This window comes from Syzygium oleosum, unplaced genomic scaffold (genome assembly GCF_021117445.2).
Source record: "Syzygium oleosum isolate NSW1041296 unplaced genomic scaffold, Sole_v2.1 Sole_v2.41, whole genome shotgun sequence".
Taxonomy (NCBI): domain Eukaryota; kingdom Viridiplantae; phylum Streptophyta; class Magnoliopsida; order Myrtales; family Myrtaceae; genus Syzygium; species Syzygium oleosum.
Window position 1 is genome coordinate 1,210,495 of NW_026607525.1, and position 14,391 is coordinate 1,224,885.

Here is a 14,391-nt window from a genome sequence, read left to right on the forward strand (position 1 = left end):
ACGATTGGAATTATCTTACTTTCTGCACATTTTATGGATACGGTAGCTTCCCTAGATGGCTATTGATATTCATCGTGCGTTCTCGTGAAGGAAACTAAATTTTATATTGCATATATTGACGCATGCATGTACTGGATCCGGACATATGAAGTTGAAATTGTTAGTGCAACTGCATTTCTTACATTATTTTTAGGATTTATTGAATTCTGTACGGCAGGTTTTTTTACTGATCAGCAATTGTTTCTGTTGAACTTTGAGATAGCTCGCTTGACGAGGCAATGGGTCTATAGCAAAAAATACATGATTTAGCAATAAAATAAATAGAATAAAGGAATCAAATCGGATACCAAATTTACTCTTTTCGGTTAGTGGGACCTACCTCACGAGAGAGTAGTACAGCATTCCACTATAAATCAAGTGATACAACGGATATTATAATCACAAATGAGTTACACAAGATTTTCGTAGCTTCAAATTCTTGCAATGTGATTCACAAGCAAGCGCGCGATTAATTGTCTCGGAAAGAAGTTTTTTTGGATGCAACTTACAAAGATGACTTAATTACTTCTTCTATAGAAAAGATTTAGATCCAAAATAGGAAATCTACTTAAATTAGGAATCCAACTTAAACTAGGAAATCTACCTGGATTAGGTTTCGTTGACAGGATCAACTCGAGATATATTTTCAATAAGGTCGAAGCGCTTTACTCAAGGCATTAGTCCTTTATGATTTATTGAGATGAAAGACGTGTTCATAGAGACCTTTTGTGGCTCCTATATAATAGTACAATTAACGTGAGCCAACCTTATTTCATTTACACCAAAACCTCTTTTTTTGAAATTTTTTGTAAGTATTAAGCTGCTAGTGGGAAATAATTGAAGAGTTCTTTTCCTTAGAAGAGAGAAAGAAAGGAAATATCTTCATGAACACCCATTTCTTTGTCATTTTCTTTTACAATACTTGCTTGCTAGAAGCAATCTCATTACCAACAGCTTGAAGCACATATAGCTCCGAGAATCTGTAATTAAGTCAGATGATTACAACCTAAACAAGCTCGGGGAAAGAAAGGAAAACCCAGTATGGTTCTCAAATATTGAGCGACCATCTACTCAATTAATTATTAACGACGGTAAAACATATGTCTTCAAGACTTGACTCGCGATTGATTGATGGGGCAACAGGACACACGATGCTTCGAAAGCACCTCGATTCCAAATTCTGTAAAAAGTATCCATCGCTGAAGCTCCATTTTTGCCCTCTTTGGTATTGTAGATGCAGGAGAGACCAGCAACATCAAAGGGCTTAAAAAGCAAAGGGTGTTGGTCGTCCACAAGCTCATCAGGACACTGAACTGTGCCTTGATCGGAAGAGAAGAGTCCTATGGAATATCGTCGCTCGTGCCCGCTCACCCTTACACGGTGACGAGGGCTGTGTAATCTCCCATTGCTCCATCCCTGCATGCAAAAACGATAAAGGGGGAGGCTCACAATGATCAAGGCCAATTATCCAGAAGACTATATCGGATGAGACTTCTATTTCACCACAAGCTAGCATCAATCTCGTCCCATCGATAGCGCATTCAACCAGTCGAATCTATGGTGCACATGGTGATGGGTCAATAAGAATTTCACAAAGAAATTAGCTTTAACGTCGTAATTCTAGCAATTGGCAGACGTGATGATCAAACCAAGAAATATAAACAATAATTTAGAATTGATATGTAAAGTCATGTGCCCGAATTATTGTTCGATGCTTATAGCATGTTGCCTACTTTTTGAACCAAATTCAATAGAGAGAGAGAGTGGGGTGCGGGGACTCACGTAGAATGACTCCCCAGTGAGGACAATGAAAGAGCAAGCTGAGGAAGGGGCGAGCTCAATCCAACGTCCGTCCTTAGTTTGCATTTCCAATCCGTTCACATGATTTTGGTGAAGTATGGTCACGAAGTTCGCGTCCTGATGGCACGTAGTGTCGGGCATCTTGGACTCGTCGTTCCCGGGAGGTGCATATCCCATGAGACGGAAATTGTATTTGACCGACCTGGCCAGCGAATCCACGTACTTGTCTACGCCCAAGCTTCCCAAAACCAGCTTCCTCACCAGTGAATCCAACTCCAAAGCCCTCGTAACATACGTATTCATTGTCTCACTGCATGTTCATTGTGAAGCTCCAAGGTCATCTTATCATACAAAGCTTCGAAGCAACCGAATTCTTCAAGGGCTCGTCGGACTTGACATCGTAAGGAGTCCCATCGACCCGTCCCTGGCTTCGAGCCATCTAATTTGGACAGATCTATCAGGGGAAGCTTCAGTGCTGGAATAGAGCTCATGATTAATTTGTCATTCTTTCTAAAACTTCTCTCCTGTTTTGTTCTTGGGGTGGTTCTGTGTTGGATTTATAGGGCTTGTGCATCCTCGTAGTTGCCGCTGTAGCAATTTTAGAGTTACAATCTTTCCATGAAGAGTTGATTTTTTTCCTTTCTTGCCCCTCTTTCTGTGGTTTAAACAAGAGTTGACTAGTCAATGCTAGTTATATTTTTTGGGCATATAGCTTTTGGATAGTTAGGGTGCGTTTGGTAACCTTTCTATTTTCGAAAATAATTTCTGCTAAAAAATAATTCTTTTTTATTCCATTCCCGGAAATAATTTCTAAGCTTTTGAAGGCGTTTGGTAACTGCCCAAAATTTCTATTCTTGGAATAGAAAAAGAATAGAAATGCGTCTGTTAACTGCACAAAATTTCTTTTTATTAATAAGATTCTGAATTTTTTTAATATTTCTTTCTTTTTTTTTCTTCTTCTTCCCCTTCCGTGGCCCATGGCCAGGTTGCCAGTGCCGGCAGCTTGTGGCTTGGGCGAGGGCGGCTAGCGGCCTGAGCAATGGCTGCCCTCGGTGGCCTAGGTGAGGGCGGTCCTCACCTAGGCCACGAGCCGCCCTCGCCAGATTTGGTAAAGGCGGCAACGAGGGTAGCCCATGCCAGATTTGGCGAGGGTCTAACCGTCGCCCGTGCCAGCCCTGGCCTATGGTCGGTCGCCGGTGGCCGACTGACGGCGACCGGCTACAGGCCAGGAAGAAAACGAAGCAGAAAACCAAGAAGAAGAAGAAGAAGAAATTTATTTTCCATTTTTTATTCTTATTCCCAGAATCAAGAAGCAGCTTTTTTTTTGCTTTTTGATTATGTTCCAAAACCGATTCCGAGAACAAATTTTGTGCAAATTTGTTCCTGAGAACTAAAAATTTACCAAACAGATTTTTGTTCCGAAACTGATTACGAGAACAAAAAAATAGAATCAGTTACTAAACGCACCGTTAGTGACTTGACTGTAACTCAAGCAATGATGTAGGCTGTCTTCCTATTCCGGTATGTCTTCCATGGGGAATACATGGAAACAAATCAGTAGTAAGGTCAAACTTGAAGCCTAATATTAATGCCACACTCAAAAACAGCAAACCCTGCCAGCAAAGAAATAACTCTTACTTTTTGAATATTACTATGTTATTATCTTTTAAAATATCGCATGATATGCTGACAATAAATCATTCATCAATTAAATATTGATATTTATAAAATTGGAAGAATACGAGTGATTGGATTAAGGATATAACAGTGTGCACTTTATATAAGTGTAATTTAGAACATTTTAATGTTTGAGCTCTTAGATATTTTGAAAAGCTTAAATCAAAAGCTAGTGGCCCATTTAGAGGTTTGGAGGGAATCAAAGAATGTACGCAACTCGTGAAGTTCAATCGCAGGAGGATAGGGAATTTCTTCACACTCTTATGATGAAGAATAGACCAAAAGAGCCCAAACTCCTTTCACCTAGGGAAGATTGATGATTAAGAATCATCATAAGGTAGCACGATGTTGCTGTGCACCAAGGTGATGACGAGACTTGTGGGCTGCAAATGATGAGGCGCGCACGATCTTTGGTGTTCAAATCATGGTGATTGAAGTGTTGAAATGCACATATGAGTTGGGTTAAAATAGTCTCGCATCGAAAAATTAATGTGGGGTGGAGCAGTTAATATATCTAGGTTGACTTACAATTTATTGGTTCGAGTTTTTGAGTGAAAGTGGATTCAACTGAATATGTTGATAGGCTCAGATTTGACTCTCTCTTGGTAATCTCCTCAGGCAAAAGTATCGAGCCTCTGCCGTGCTCTCCCAATAGGAAAATGGTGCATGAAAGAGAGAGATTTTGGTGAAGCTGTTTGCTGGCGATAAAAGCAAGTAAAGGAATTGTCAAATTCCAATTGAATTTGGAGATGAGCAGGACGCAGGTGAACGGCGGAGTCTAAGTGAAGAAGCGGAGAAAGTGACAAAGGATGGGACGCAGCGATGGAACCAAGTAAAAGAAAAGAGATGTTATGCTATAGATAGGATTTCATCATAATCGTCCCGGACTAGATGCATAAATGACAATGTTTAAAAATATTATTTAGGTCGATGTTCTGTCAAAATTAGTGTAGAAAATTAGAATTTTATCGTCACTCCACAGAGATAAAAATACAGTCTTAAGTAAATCTAGTTGTTACTCCGCTAAATTTACCATTTTTGCGTAAGTAAATCCCTATCTAAATAAGACTAACCATCGTCTCATAGACAAATCATATTGCGATAAAATCAAACTCAAGTCGAATTGGCTTATAGTCGAAAATCCAGGGGCTCACGTCTGCTCGCATTTCCAAAAATATTTTTCGAATCACAATCATAAAACAATTGTAAGAGCATTATGAAAAAAATCGGTTGAAAGGGATTATTTTCCTCATCCGACATAATTAACGCCCAAATAAGCCATTAAAGGAAATTGACTCCACCACTTCAAAACGTGCATCATTAAGGATCAAATCATTTAGTCAAATGGACATGCATACACATCACACTAATAGACATCATTACATGGCACGTCATCATATGACACAACACATCAGAAAATTCAGAAAATTTTTAAAATTTTTAAATGTTATCCACGTCAATAATTTATATAAAAAATTAGCTAGAAAAATTAAATCGGTAAATCGTCAAAATGTTTAGGACTGAATTGGCAAATCATCGAAAAGTTTAAGATTAAATTGGCCAAATTAAAAGGTTTAGGACTAAATTTACTTGTTATTGTGACTAATATTTTAACCCATCACTTGGCATGTTACTGGATCACTAATTGTATTATGTATGCAGCAATAGAGTGGTTGGGGAAGGAGACCATCTTCACATCTAATGCCGAATTCAGCAGTGGCGATTCTTTGCAAGCAAAGATAAGATGCAAATTTTGTCATTGGGTCTATGTGCAGTGAGACATCACCTAGCACAAGCAATGTCGTTCGTGTCTTGAAATAGCCATTGCTTGCTGGGTTAGCTCGTTTTAAAGTCTTATGGCAGTTCAAAGTCATTTCATTAAGTAGCTGACTTGCCATTTTCAAATACAGAAATGGAAAATGATTGGAGTTATCTTATTTTCTGCACATTTTATGGATAGAGTAGCTTCCCTAGATGGCTATAGATATTCATCATGCGTTCTCGTGAAGGAAACTAAATTTTATATTGCATATATTGACGCATGCATGTACTGGATCCGGACATATGAAGTTGAAATTGTTAGTGCAACTGCATTTCTTAGGTTATTTTAGGACTAATTGAATTCTGTACAACAGGTGTTTGACTGATCATCAATTTTTTATGTTGAACTTTGAGATGGCTCGCTTGACGAGGCAATGGGTCTAAAGCAAAATATATATTATCAAGCAATAAAATAAATATAATAAAGGAATCTAATTGGATACCGAATTTACTTGGTTGGGTCACTGGGACCTACCTCACGGGAGAGCAGAACAACATTGCACTATAAATCGAGTGATACAACGGATATTATAATCACACTCGAGTTACACAAATACTCACAGTGTTTCCCAACTTTTAATTATGCCCCCCTTAATTTTTCTCGCAAAACAATCTCTTAGTTTCACAGATGAGTTACATTATTTTCACGGCTTCAAATTCTCGCGATGTGATTCACGAGCAAGCACACAATTGATAGTCAAGTAAAGAAGTTTCTTTTGGATGCATTTTACAAAGTTGACTCCCTTCTTATACAGAACAGATTTAGATCCAAAACAGGAAATCTATTTAAATTAGGAAATCTACCTAGATCGGGTTATTTTCATGGGATCAACTGGAGACATATTTTCAACAAGCTCTAAGCGCTTTACTAAGGCATCAGTCCTCCAAGAGTTAGTGAGATGAAAGATGTGTTTATCTCCCATATAATAGTACAATTAACGTGAGCCAACCTTATTTCATTTACACCAAGACCTCTTTTTTGAAATTTTTTGTAAGCAGTAGAATCCTTTTTGCTGCTAGTGGGAAATAATTAAAGAGTTCTTTTACTCAGAACAGAGAAAAGAAAGGAAATTTCTTCATGAACACCCATTTCTTTGTCATTTTCTTTTACAATACTTGCTTGCTAGGAGCAATCTCATTATCAGCAGCCTGAAACACATATAGCTCCGAGGATCTGTAATTAAGTCAGATGATTACAACCTAAACATGCTCTAAAAGGAGAAAGAAAGGAAAACCTGATAGGCTTCTCAAATATTGATCGACCGTCTACTCAATTAATTATTAACGACGGTAAAACATATGCCTTAAGACTTGACTTGCAATTGATTGATAGGGCAACAGGACACGCGATGCTTCCAAAGCACCTCGATTTCAAATTCTGTAAAAAGTATTGTCGCGACCGAACTCCCGAGCCCTTTTTTATCGAACATGCAAAAAAAGAAGGGGGGCTCGCCTGGTACGTGCTAAGTCTAGGTTCGGGACTTAACTCGGGCTCTCCCAAGCCCATACCATATCGCGACTTAGGGTTTAAGTGTTTAACATGCAAGTGGTTTATATCAAGGAGTCGCCACTAATCGATTTGGGGTGGGTCGATTAGAAACCCAAATAGGGTGATGGGAGAATCACCCTATTCCTACGAACCAGAGATTAAATGAGTTCGGGGACTTGGTTACACTAGTTGGATAACTAATGCCCTTTCGGTACCATTTTACCTGTTCATTTAGAAAACATTTGTCAGGCAATTTGGATTGATTTTAGGACATTTCTCCTAACATGTGAGGTGATCAAGCGAGTGCATAATCGAAACGATTAGCGATCGGAACACAACAATTCATGCGGCCTAAGGTTCTAACCTTAACTAAGTCGAGATGACATTCAAAAACACAACAGACTCATGCAATTGTATTAAAACATGCATAACAATACAACGGTAATAAAAACTAACATGCAAAATATTACCGCGCAATCCTAGGCTTATCTAATTTAAACATGGTAAATTATGCATAATAATGCTACAATAAATTAAACACTTAGATAAAAAAAAAATTTTCGGAAAAAAAAAAAAATAATAATACGAAGAAGAAAAAAAATTAAAATTTTTTTTAATTTTTTTAATTTTTAATTTTTTAAATAAAATAAAATAAAAATAAAAAAATATAATATTAACCGGGTCGGATCCGACCCGAGTCACGGATCCGACCCGGGCGTTGACCAGGTCATCATGGCCGATCAGGCCGACCAGAACCCGTGGGAAGCGGCGCTGCGAGGCGAAAATCGGCCTCTCGCCGGCGGACCCAGGCCGCGCCACCCCCAAATCGGCCCTGGGACTAAAAACGAACCTCTCCACCCACCGGTCACCGTCCGATCACCTGTTCGCCGGCGGCGGCAAAAACAAACCGGCCTCTTTGAGGCATTTCATCGAGCAGTGGCGTGCGCGGCAAAAATCAAGGGATTTCGGCCTCCTCCAGGCGACTCGGTCGCTCCAACGGCCTTGGTTCGCCTCCAACGGTGAGCGGGGACCGGACCGACATCGGTATGGGCCGGGATTCGCACGAAACGGCCGGCGCGAGTCCCGGCCCAACCACGCCGGAAACGAGGGGAAAACAGAGGGGCTTCTCGGCCGCGGGGGGCTCACCGGTCGACGGCGCGTTTGGGCGGTTTCCGGCTAGTCTGGCGGCGTCGACGACCGTTGCTGGTTCTTCTTTAGCTCCGGCGTGGCCTCGGTTTGCTCTCTCTCCCTCTCTATTCTCTCTCTTGTCTCCCTCGGTCTCTCTCTGTGTTTCGCCGACCGGGGCTCTCTCTCTCTCTGTGTCGCCGCCGTCGGCTCGGCGGCGGGGATGGATGGGTGAGGCGGTGCGGCACGGCGGTCGCGGAAGAACTCTCGGTCTCTGTCTCGCTCGTCTCTCTTTCTCCTTGTCTTTTTAGAAACGGCCCGACCCACTCTCTCTCTCTCTCGTGTCGCCGCCGTCGGCTCGGCGCGGGGATGGGTGGATGAGGCGCGGTGGGGCGCCGGAGGCTTCCCTGTCTCTCCGGCTCACGCTCTCACGCTCTCTTTTTTTTCTAAAAATGGCCGACCGGCCGGGGCCTCTCTCTCTCTACGGCCTTAAGGCGGCGTCCCCGGCTCCGTTGCGTCGGCAATGACGACGGCTGCACCGGCCTACGCCACCCCACGACTTTCGTGGCCACGGCAGCCGGCCAGTGCGAGGCGAAGCGGAGCGAGGGGGTCCGGTTCAGAGAGCGACAGAGCGAAACAGGGGGAGAGAGAGGCAGGAAACAGGAGGAGGACGGGGCAGCATTAATGCCGGTAAGGAAGGAGAAAGGCTGGGCCGGGCCAGGCCCAGCAGCGGCGGGGGGAAAAGAAGGAAAGGAAAGCGGGCCGGGCCCGCGCGAAGGGAAAAAAGAAAAGAAAAAGGGCCGGGCCCGGGGAAAAGGAAAAAAGAAATGGGCCTGGTCGCCCGGCTCCGACTCACCGGCTCGACTCGGAATTTTTTTTTTTTTTTTAAATTTTTGGTTAAAATTTAAGAAAATATGCTCTAATAGGCCCTATTAATGCACATATGCCTAATGTCTATATGCAATGCATTTAAATAGAAATATTTTTTGTTTTAGGAATTAAAGAAAATTAATTTCTAAATTTTGTGCAATTAATTTTGGGCAAATTAAAAATAGGTGTCAACAAGTATCCATTGCCGAAGCTCCATTTTGGCCCTCTTTTGTCTTGTAGATGCGGGAGAGACCGGTTGCATCAAAAGGCTTAAAAAGCAAAGGGTGTTGCTCGTCTATAAGCTCTTCAGGACATTGAACCGTTCCTTGATCGGTAGAGAACAATCCTATTGAATATCTTGGATCGTGCCCGCTCATCATTACACGGTGACAAGGGCTGTGTAATCTCCCGTTGCTCCATCCCTGCGTGCAAAAAGAAGAAAGGGAGAGGCTCACAATGATCAAGGCCAATTATCGAGAAGATTATATCGGACAAGACGTCTTATCTCACCACAAGTTAGCATCAATCTCGCTGTATCGATAAGCATTCAACCATTTGAATCTATGGTTCACTCGGCGACCGGGTCAATAAGGATTTCACAAAGAAATCAGCTTTAAAGTCGTAATTCTAGCTATTGCCAGAGGTGATGATCAATACTATAAATATAAACAACAATTTACAATTAATACGTAAAGTCATGCGCTCGAATTCTTGGTCGATGCTTATAGCATGTTACCTACTTTTTGAACCAAATTCAATAGAAAGAGAGGGTGGTGGGGGTACTCAAGTAGAAGGACTCCCCAGTGAGGACAATGAAAGAGGAAGCTGAGGAAGGGGCGACCTCGATCCAATGTCCGTCCGTAGTTTGCACTTCTAATCCATTCACATGATTTTGATGAAGTATGGTCACGAAGTTCGCGTCCCGATGGCACGTAGTCCCGGGCTTCTTGGACTCCTCGGTCCCAGGAGCTGGATATCTCATGAGACGGAAATTGTATTTGACCGACTTGGCTAGCGATTCCAAGTACTTGTCTACGCCCAAGCTTCCAAAAACCAGCTTCCTCACCAGTGAATCCAACTCCAAAACCCTCGTAACATACGTATTCATTGTCTCACTGCATGTTCATAAAAAAGGCACACATCAAAACTACAGTTTCCATATATAGGGGTGTAAATTGGCATCTTCACGTTGTATGTGTTTTTATGTACATTGCCGTGTAAGATGATTCATTTTAGATTTTCTTCTTGCATCAAAGCAGTTGAAATTCAAATTTGCGTCGTTAGTGATCCATTTGATAAACATTAATATGTTAACACTTCCTTAACGGGAACCGATAATATAATTACCAGTTATAAAAAAAAGGATTACCAAAATCTTGTGTTTCCTTCCGGCCACATGAGAGCTGTTAAATTTTCGATCGAGCCTGAGTTGGGGGTGTAGTCCACTCCAAATGCCTCGTGGCGAGGAAGATTTGCAAGGTAGCCAAAATATGGCTTATTTGGGACATCGAACCGGCGCTTCACATCTGTCGGAAGCTCGAGCAATTTCTCCAATTCTTGAAATACATCATTGTGAAGCTTCGAGGTCATCTTATCATACAAAGCTTCGAAGCAACCGAATTCTTCAAGGGCTCGTCGGACTTGACTTTGCAAGGAGTCCCGTCGACCCGTCCCTGGCTTCGAGTCATCGAATTCGGACAGATCTATCAAGGGGAGCTTCGGGGTTGAAATAGATCTCATGATTAATGTGTTTCTTCTGATTACTTTTTCTGAAAATTCTCTCCTGTGTTTTTTCTTGGGGTGGTTCTCTGCTGGATTTATAGGGCTTGTGCATCCTCGTGGTAGCCAACGTAACAATTTTGTAGTTACGATCTTTCCATGAAGAGTTGATTATTTTCCTTTTTTCACACCTCCTTTTGTGGATTAAACTAGAGCTGACTAGTCAATGCAAAGTTTTTTTTTGGGCATATAGCTTTTGGATAGTTAGTGACTTGACTTTAACTCAAGCAATGGTGACGGTTGTCTTCCTCTTCCGGCAAGTCTTCTACGGGGAATACATGGAAACAAATCAGCAGTAAGGTGAAAATTGAAGCCTAATATTAATGCCACAATCAGAAACAGCAGCCCCTGCAGGCAAAGAAATAAATCTTACATTTTGAATATTGCTATCTTATGATCTTTTTAATTATCGCATGACTTGCTGACAATGTATCATTCATCAATTAAATATTGACAATTGAAAAAAGAAAAACTACTCGCGTTTATTTAGTTTTCGGAAAGAAATATAATAGTGAAAATTGAAAAAGAATACGAGTGATTGGATTGATGATATAATAGTGTATCTACCTTACATAAGTGTAAACTCAGAACATTTTAATGTTTGAGCTCTTAGATGTTTTGAAAAGCTCAAATCAAAAGGTAGTGGCCCATTTAGAGGTTTGGAGGGAATTGAAGAAAATACTCAACTCGTGAAGTTCAATTGTAGAAGGATAGGGAATTTCTTCATTCTCTTATGATGTATGTGAGATTTTGTGGTATTAGCATTTTAGAACAGTTGGGAGTGGTTCCACAAAGTCTCACATGGTATCAGAGCTGGAGGTCCTGAGTTTAAATCTTTCCAGACCCCATTTGCCTCCCCAATTAAATTTGTTTACGCTTAGCAACAAGCAAAAAGACCAGACTAAGTGTGAGTGGAGTGTTAAAATAATTAAATATTAAACCACGCATTCCTTTAATAGATTAAGCTTTTAGGACAGTTGACAGTAGTTCAAAAAAATCTCATATAGTATTAGAGCTAGAGGTCCTCAGTTCAAATCTTTTCGGGCTTCATTTGTCTTCCCAATTAAATATGTCAACGCTTAATACTAAGCAAAAAGATTAGACTAAGCATGAGGGGAGTGTTAGAGTATCTAAATAATAAACCACATCTTCATATAACAGGTTAAACTTTTAGAACAGTTGGTGATGATCCCACAAAATCTTACAGAATATACCAAAACATAAATGCCCAAAGTCCTTTCACCTAGGGAAGATTGATGATTAAGAATCATCTTAAGGTGGCACGGTGTTGCTGTGCACCAAGGTGAAGACATGACTAGTGGGCTACAAATTATAAGGCGTGATCAATCTTTGGTGTTCAAATCATGGTGATTGAAATATTGAAATGCACATGTAAGTTGTGTTAAAATAGTTCCACATTGGAAAATTGATTTTTTTTTGGTCAGATCATTGGAAAATTGATGAGGGGTGGAGTAATTAATACATCCAAGTTGGCTCATAATTCATTGGTTTGAGCTTTTGAGTAAATGTGGGTTCAACTGAATATATTGACAGGCTTGAACTTGACTCTCTCTTGGTGGTGATCTCCTTAGGTAAAGGTATCAAGCTCTGCCGCTCGCTTTCGACAGGAAAATGGTGATAGAGAGAGAGAGACTTTGGTGAAGATGTTTGCTGGCGATGAAAGCAAGTAAAGGAATTGATTCCCATTGAATTAGGAGATGAGCAGGGCGCAGGTGGACGGTGGAGTCTAAGTGAAGAAGCGGAGAAAGTGACGAAGAATGGGATGCAGCGATGGAACCAAGGAAATAAAAAGAGATGATATACTTTAGATACGACTTCATCGTAATCGTCCCGGACTAGATGCATAAATGCCAATGTTTAAAAATATAGTATAAATCGATATTTTGTTAAAATTAGTCTTGAAAATTAGAAATTTATCGTCACTCTACAGAAATAAAAATATAGTAAATCTAGTTGGTACATCTGTAATAAATATACCATAAATTAATTTTTGACCAATAAAAATCTTAAATTGATATATTTGTGACAAATTTACCCTCAGTTAGTTTTCGTTAAATTTTATCGTCAAATTGCCGAGTTTGATGACACGTGACAGTCAACAGATGTACTGTTTTGGGTTTTTACCCTTCATTTATTACAGGTGTACCAATATGTGATTTTTCGTGATATTAATCTAACATAACTGAAACTAACGGAGTGTAAATTTATTATAAAAATATCTAAGATTTTTGGTGATAAAAAAATTAGTTTGGAGTGTATTTATCACAGGTGTGCCCGTTTGGGATTTTGATGGTCAAAAAATTAATTCGGGGTAAATTTGTCACAGGTATACTGATTTGGGGTTTTACGTGGGATTAACCAAAAAATATCTGCATTCATGTTGAAAAATTTGATATCATACAAAATAACACGAATGAACGACAAAATAAGATAACACGGAAAGAATATACATGCAATCAAAACGAGACCTACAAGTTGGCCCTATAACATATTCATTAAGTAATTATCTTCCTCTCTGTCTGGCTAATCATAATTAATGGCAATATTTTCCTCCAATCATGTTTTTGGTTGGCGAGTTACAAATTATGGATATCACATACACGCAAATTTAACTAAATATAATTGTGGGTGACGTCCATGTTTGTAAATCCGTCGATCAGAAGAACTAATTAGAGAAAGTTTCCTCTAACTGAGGATGGAGGAAAACACGATCTCGAGAAACTTATGGAATGAGTTTTGTTTAACTAGGGTTATAGTCTTGCTATGTTAATTATATTAAAGGCCCGTAAAACAAAGACCGATTCAAATTACGAACGCAGGTTACATAAATTATTGGAAAATCGGGTACATCAATCTAGGACCTTAGATATTCACGTAATGTCGCACAGGCGTACGGTCCAGAAATGTCCTCCTTTTAAGTCTTCGCTTTCCACATTGGAACCAAAGTGGGACGAAATAACTTCTATTGTCTTAGTCAATTGGTGACGACCATGATTGACCTCATCCTCATAATTTTTTTTTGGTCAACTCATTCTCATCATCAAAAGTTAGGTAAATATTGATAAATCACGGTAGGTTGTAAATAGTGATAAATCCCAACAAATAGCGAAGCACTTGGATAGCCACGTGACGCGTATGCAATGATAAAATTACTCTATAATCTTTACCGACCATGCATTTTATTCGTACCGATTCTAATAAAGTATACTAAATTCATTGAACGCATTTTTCAAACGGGTGCGAACCAATTGAATTGAAGTCTGATGAGAGTAACTTGTTGAGATTTGCGGAAAACCACTTGGTGCATAAAAACAGAAGAAGAAAGGCACGCATATGCATATTGTTGGGCGAAAACCTTTTTTTTCGCAATGAGGCCCATCTTGGATCGACTTTCTCCGTAGGCGCATGTCTTAACAACACAAAATGAGGGTGTCGCTCATAATGGATTTGAGTCCATAATCATGGGTTCCAATGTTTGAGATGATTATAAGTTCATTCCATACCGGACCGGCCCGGGCTTTAGGGTAAGGTTTGAGCACAGGATAGATCTTCTGAACCACTCATTTTCAAATGATATCCACATCGGTCACAAAGGAAGGGTTCAACTTTCATTCCCTCGGTCCGAAGGTGGCCAGTCAGTCTAGAGGATTATGAGCCTCGCTAATGCCTGATGTACCATCCGGAGGTTAGCTCCAGCACGTCGCCCGCAGCTTGATTCCGAAATCCATCAGCTTATTCGAAATCGTTGATAAGAATATTCTAAAGAAGAA

At 40.3% G+C, this 14,391-nt stretch overlaps 1 protein-coding gene and 1 pseudogene across 1 annotated transcript; both read right to left on the reverse strand.

Moving 5' to 3' along the window:
* Positions 1-950: 950 nt before the first annotated feature.
* On the reverse strand, positions 951-2,330 carry LOC130136041 (deoxypodophyllotoxin synthase-like; annotated as a pseudogene).
* Positions 2,331-9,009: 6,679 nt separating this feature from the next.
* LOC130136042 (2-oxoglutarate-dependent dioxygenase AOP2-like) lies at positions 9,010-10,561 on the reverse strand. Its single transcript, XM_056306019.1, has 3 exons — positions 10,191-10,561; positions 9,609-9,936; positions 9,010-9,243 (listed from the first exon to the last, which is right to left on the reverse strand). Exons 1-3 carry the CDS (start codon positions 10,559-10,561, stop codon positions 9,010-9,012), a joined length of 933 nt encoding a protein of 310 aa, XP_056161994.1.
* Positions 10,562-14,391: the final 3,830 nt, after the last annotated feature.

What these genes read in the sequence shown, in the direction of transcription:
- LOC130136042 (XM_056306019.1), bottom strand. Translation starts at nt 10,561, where the DNA reads ATGAGATCTATTTCAACCCCGAAGCTCCCCTTGATAGATCTGTCCGAA. An exon ending in GAAGGAAACACAAGATTTTG is followed by an intron (nt 9,937 to 10,190) that starts GTAATCCTTTTT and finishes ATGAACATGCAG; the next exon opens with TGAGACAATGAATACGTATG. An exon ending in TCACTGGGGAGTCCTTCTAC is followed by an intron (nt 9,244 to 9,608) that starts TTGAGTACCCCC and finishes TTTTGCACGCAG; the next exon opens with GGATGGAGCAACGGGAGATT.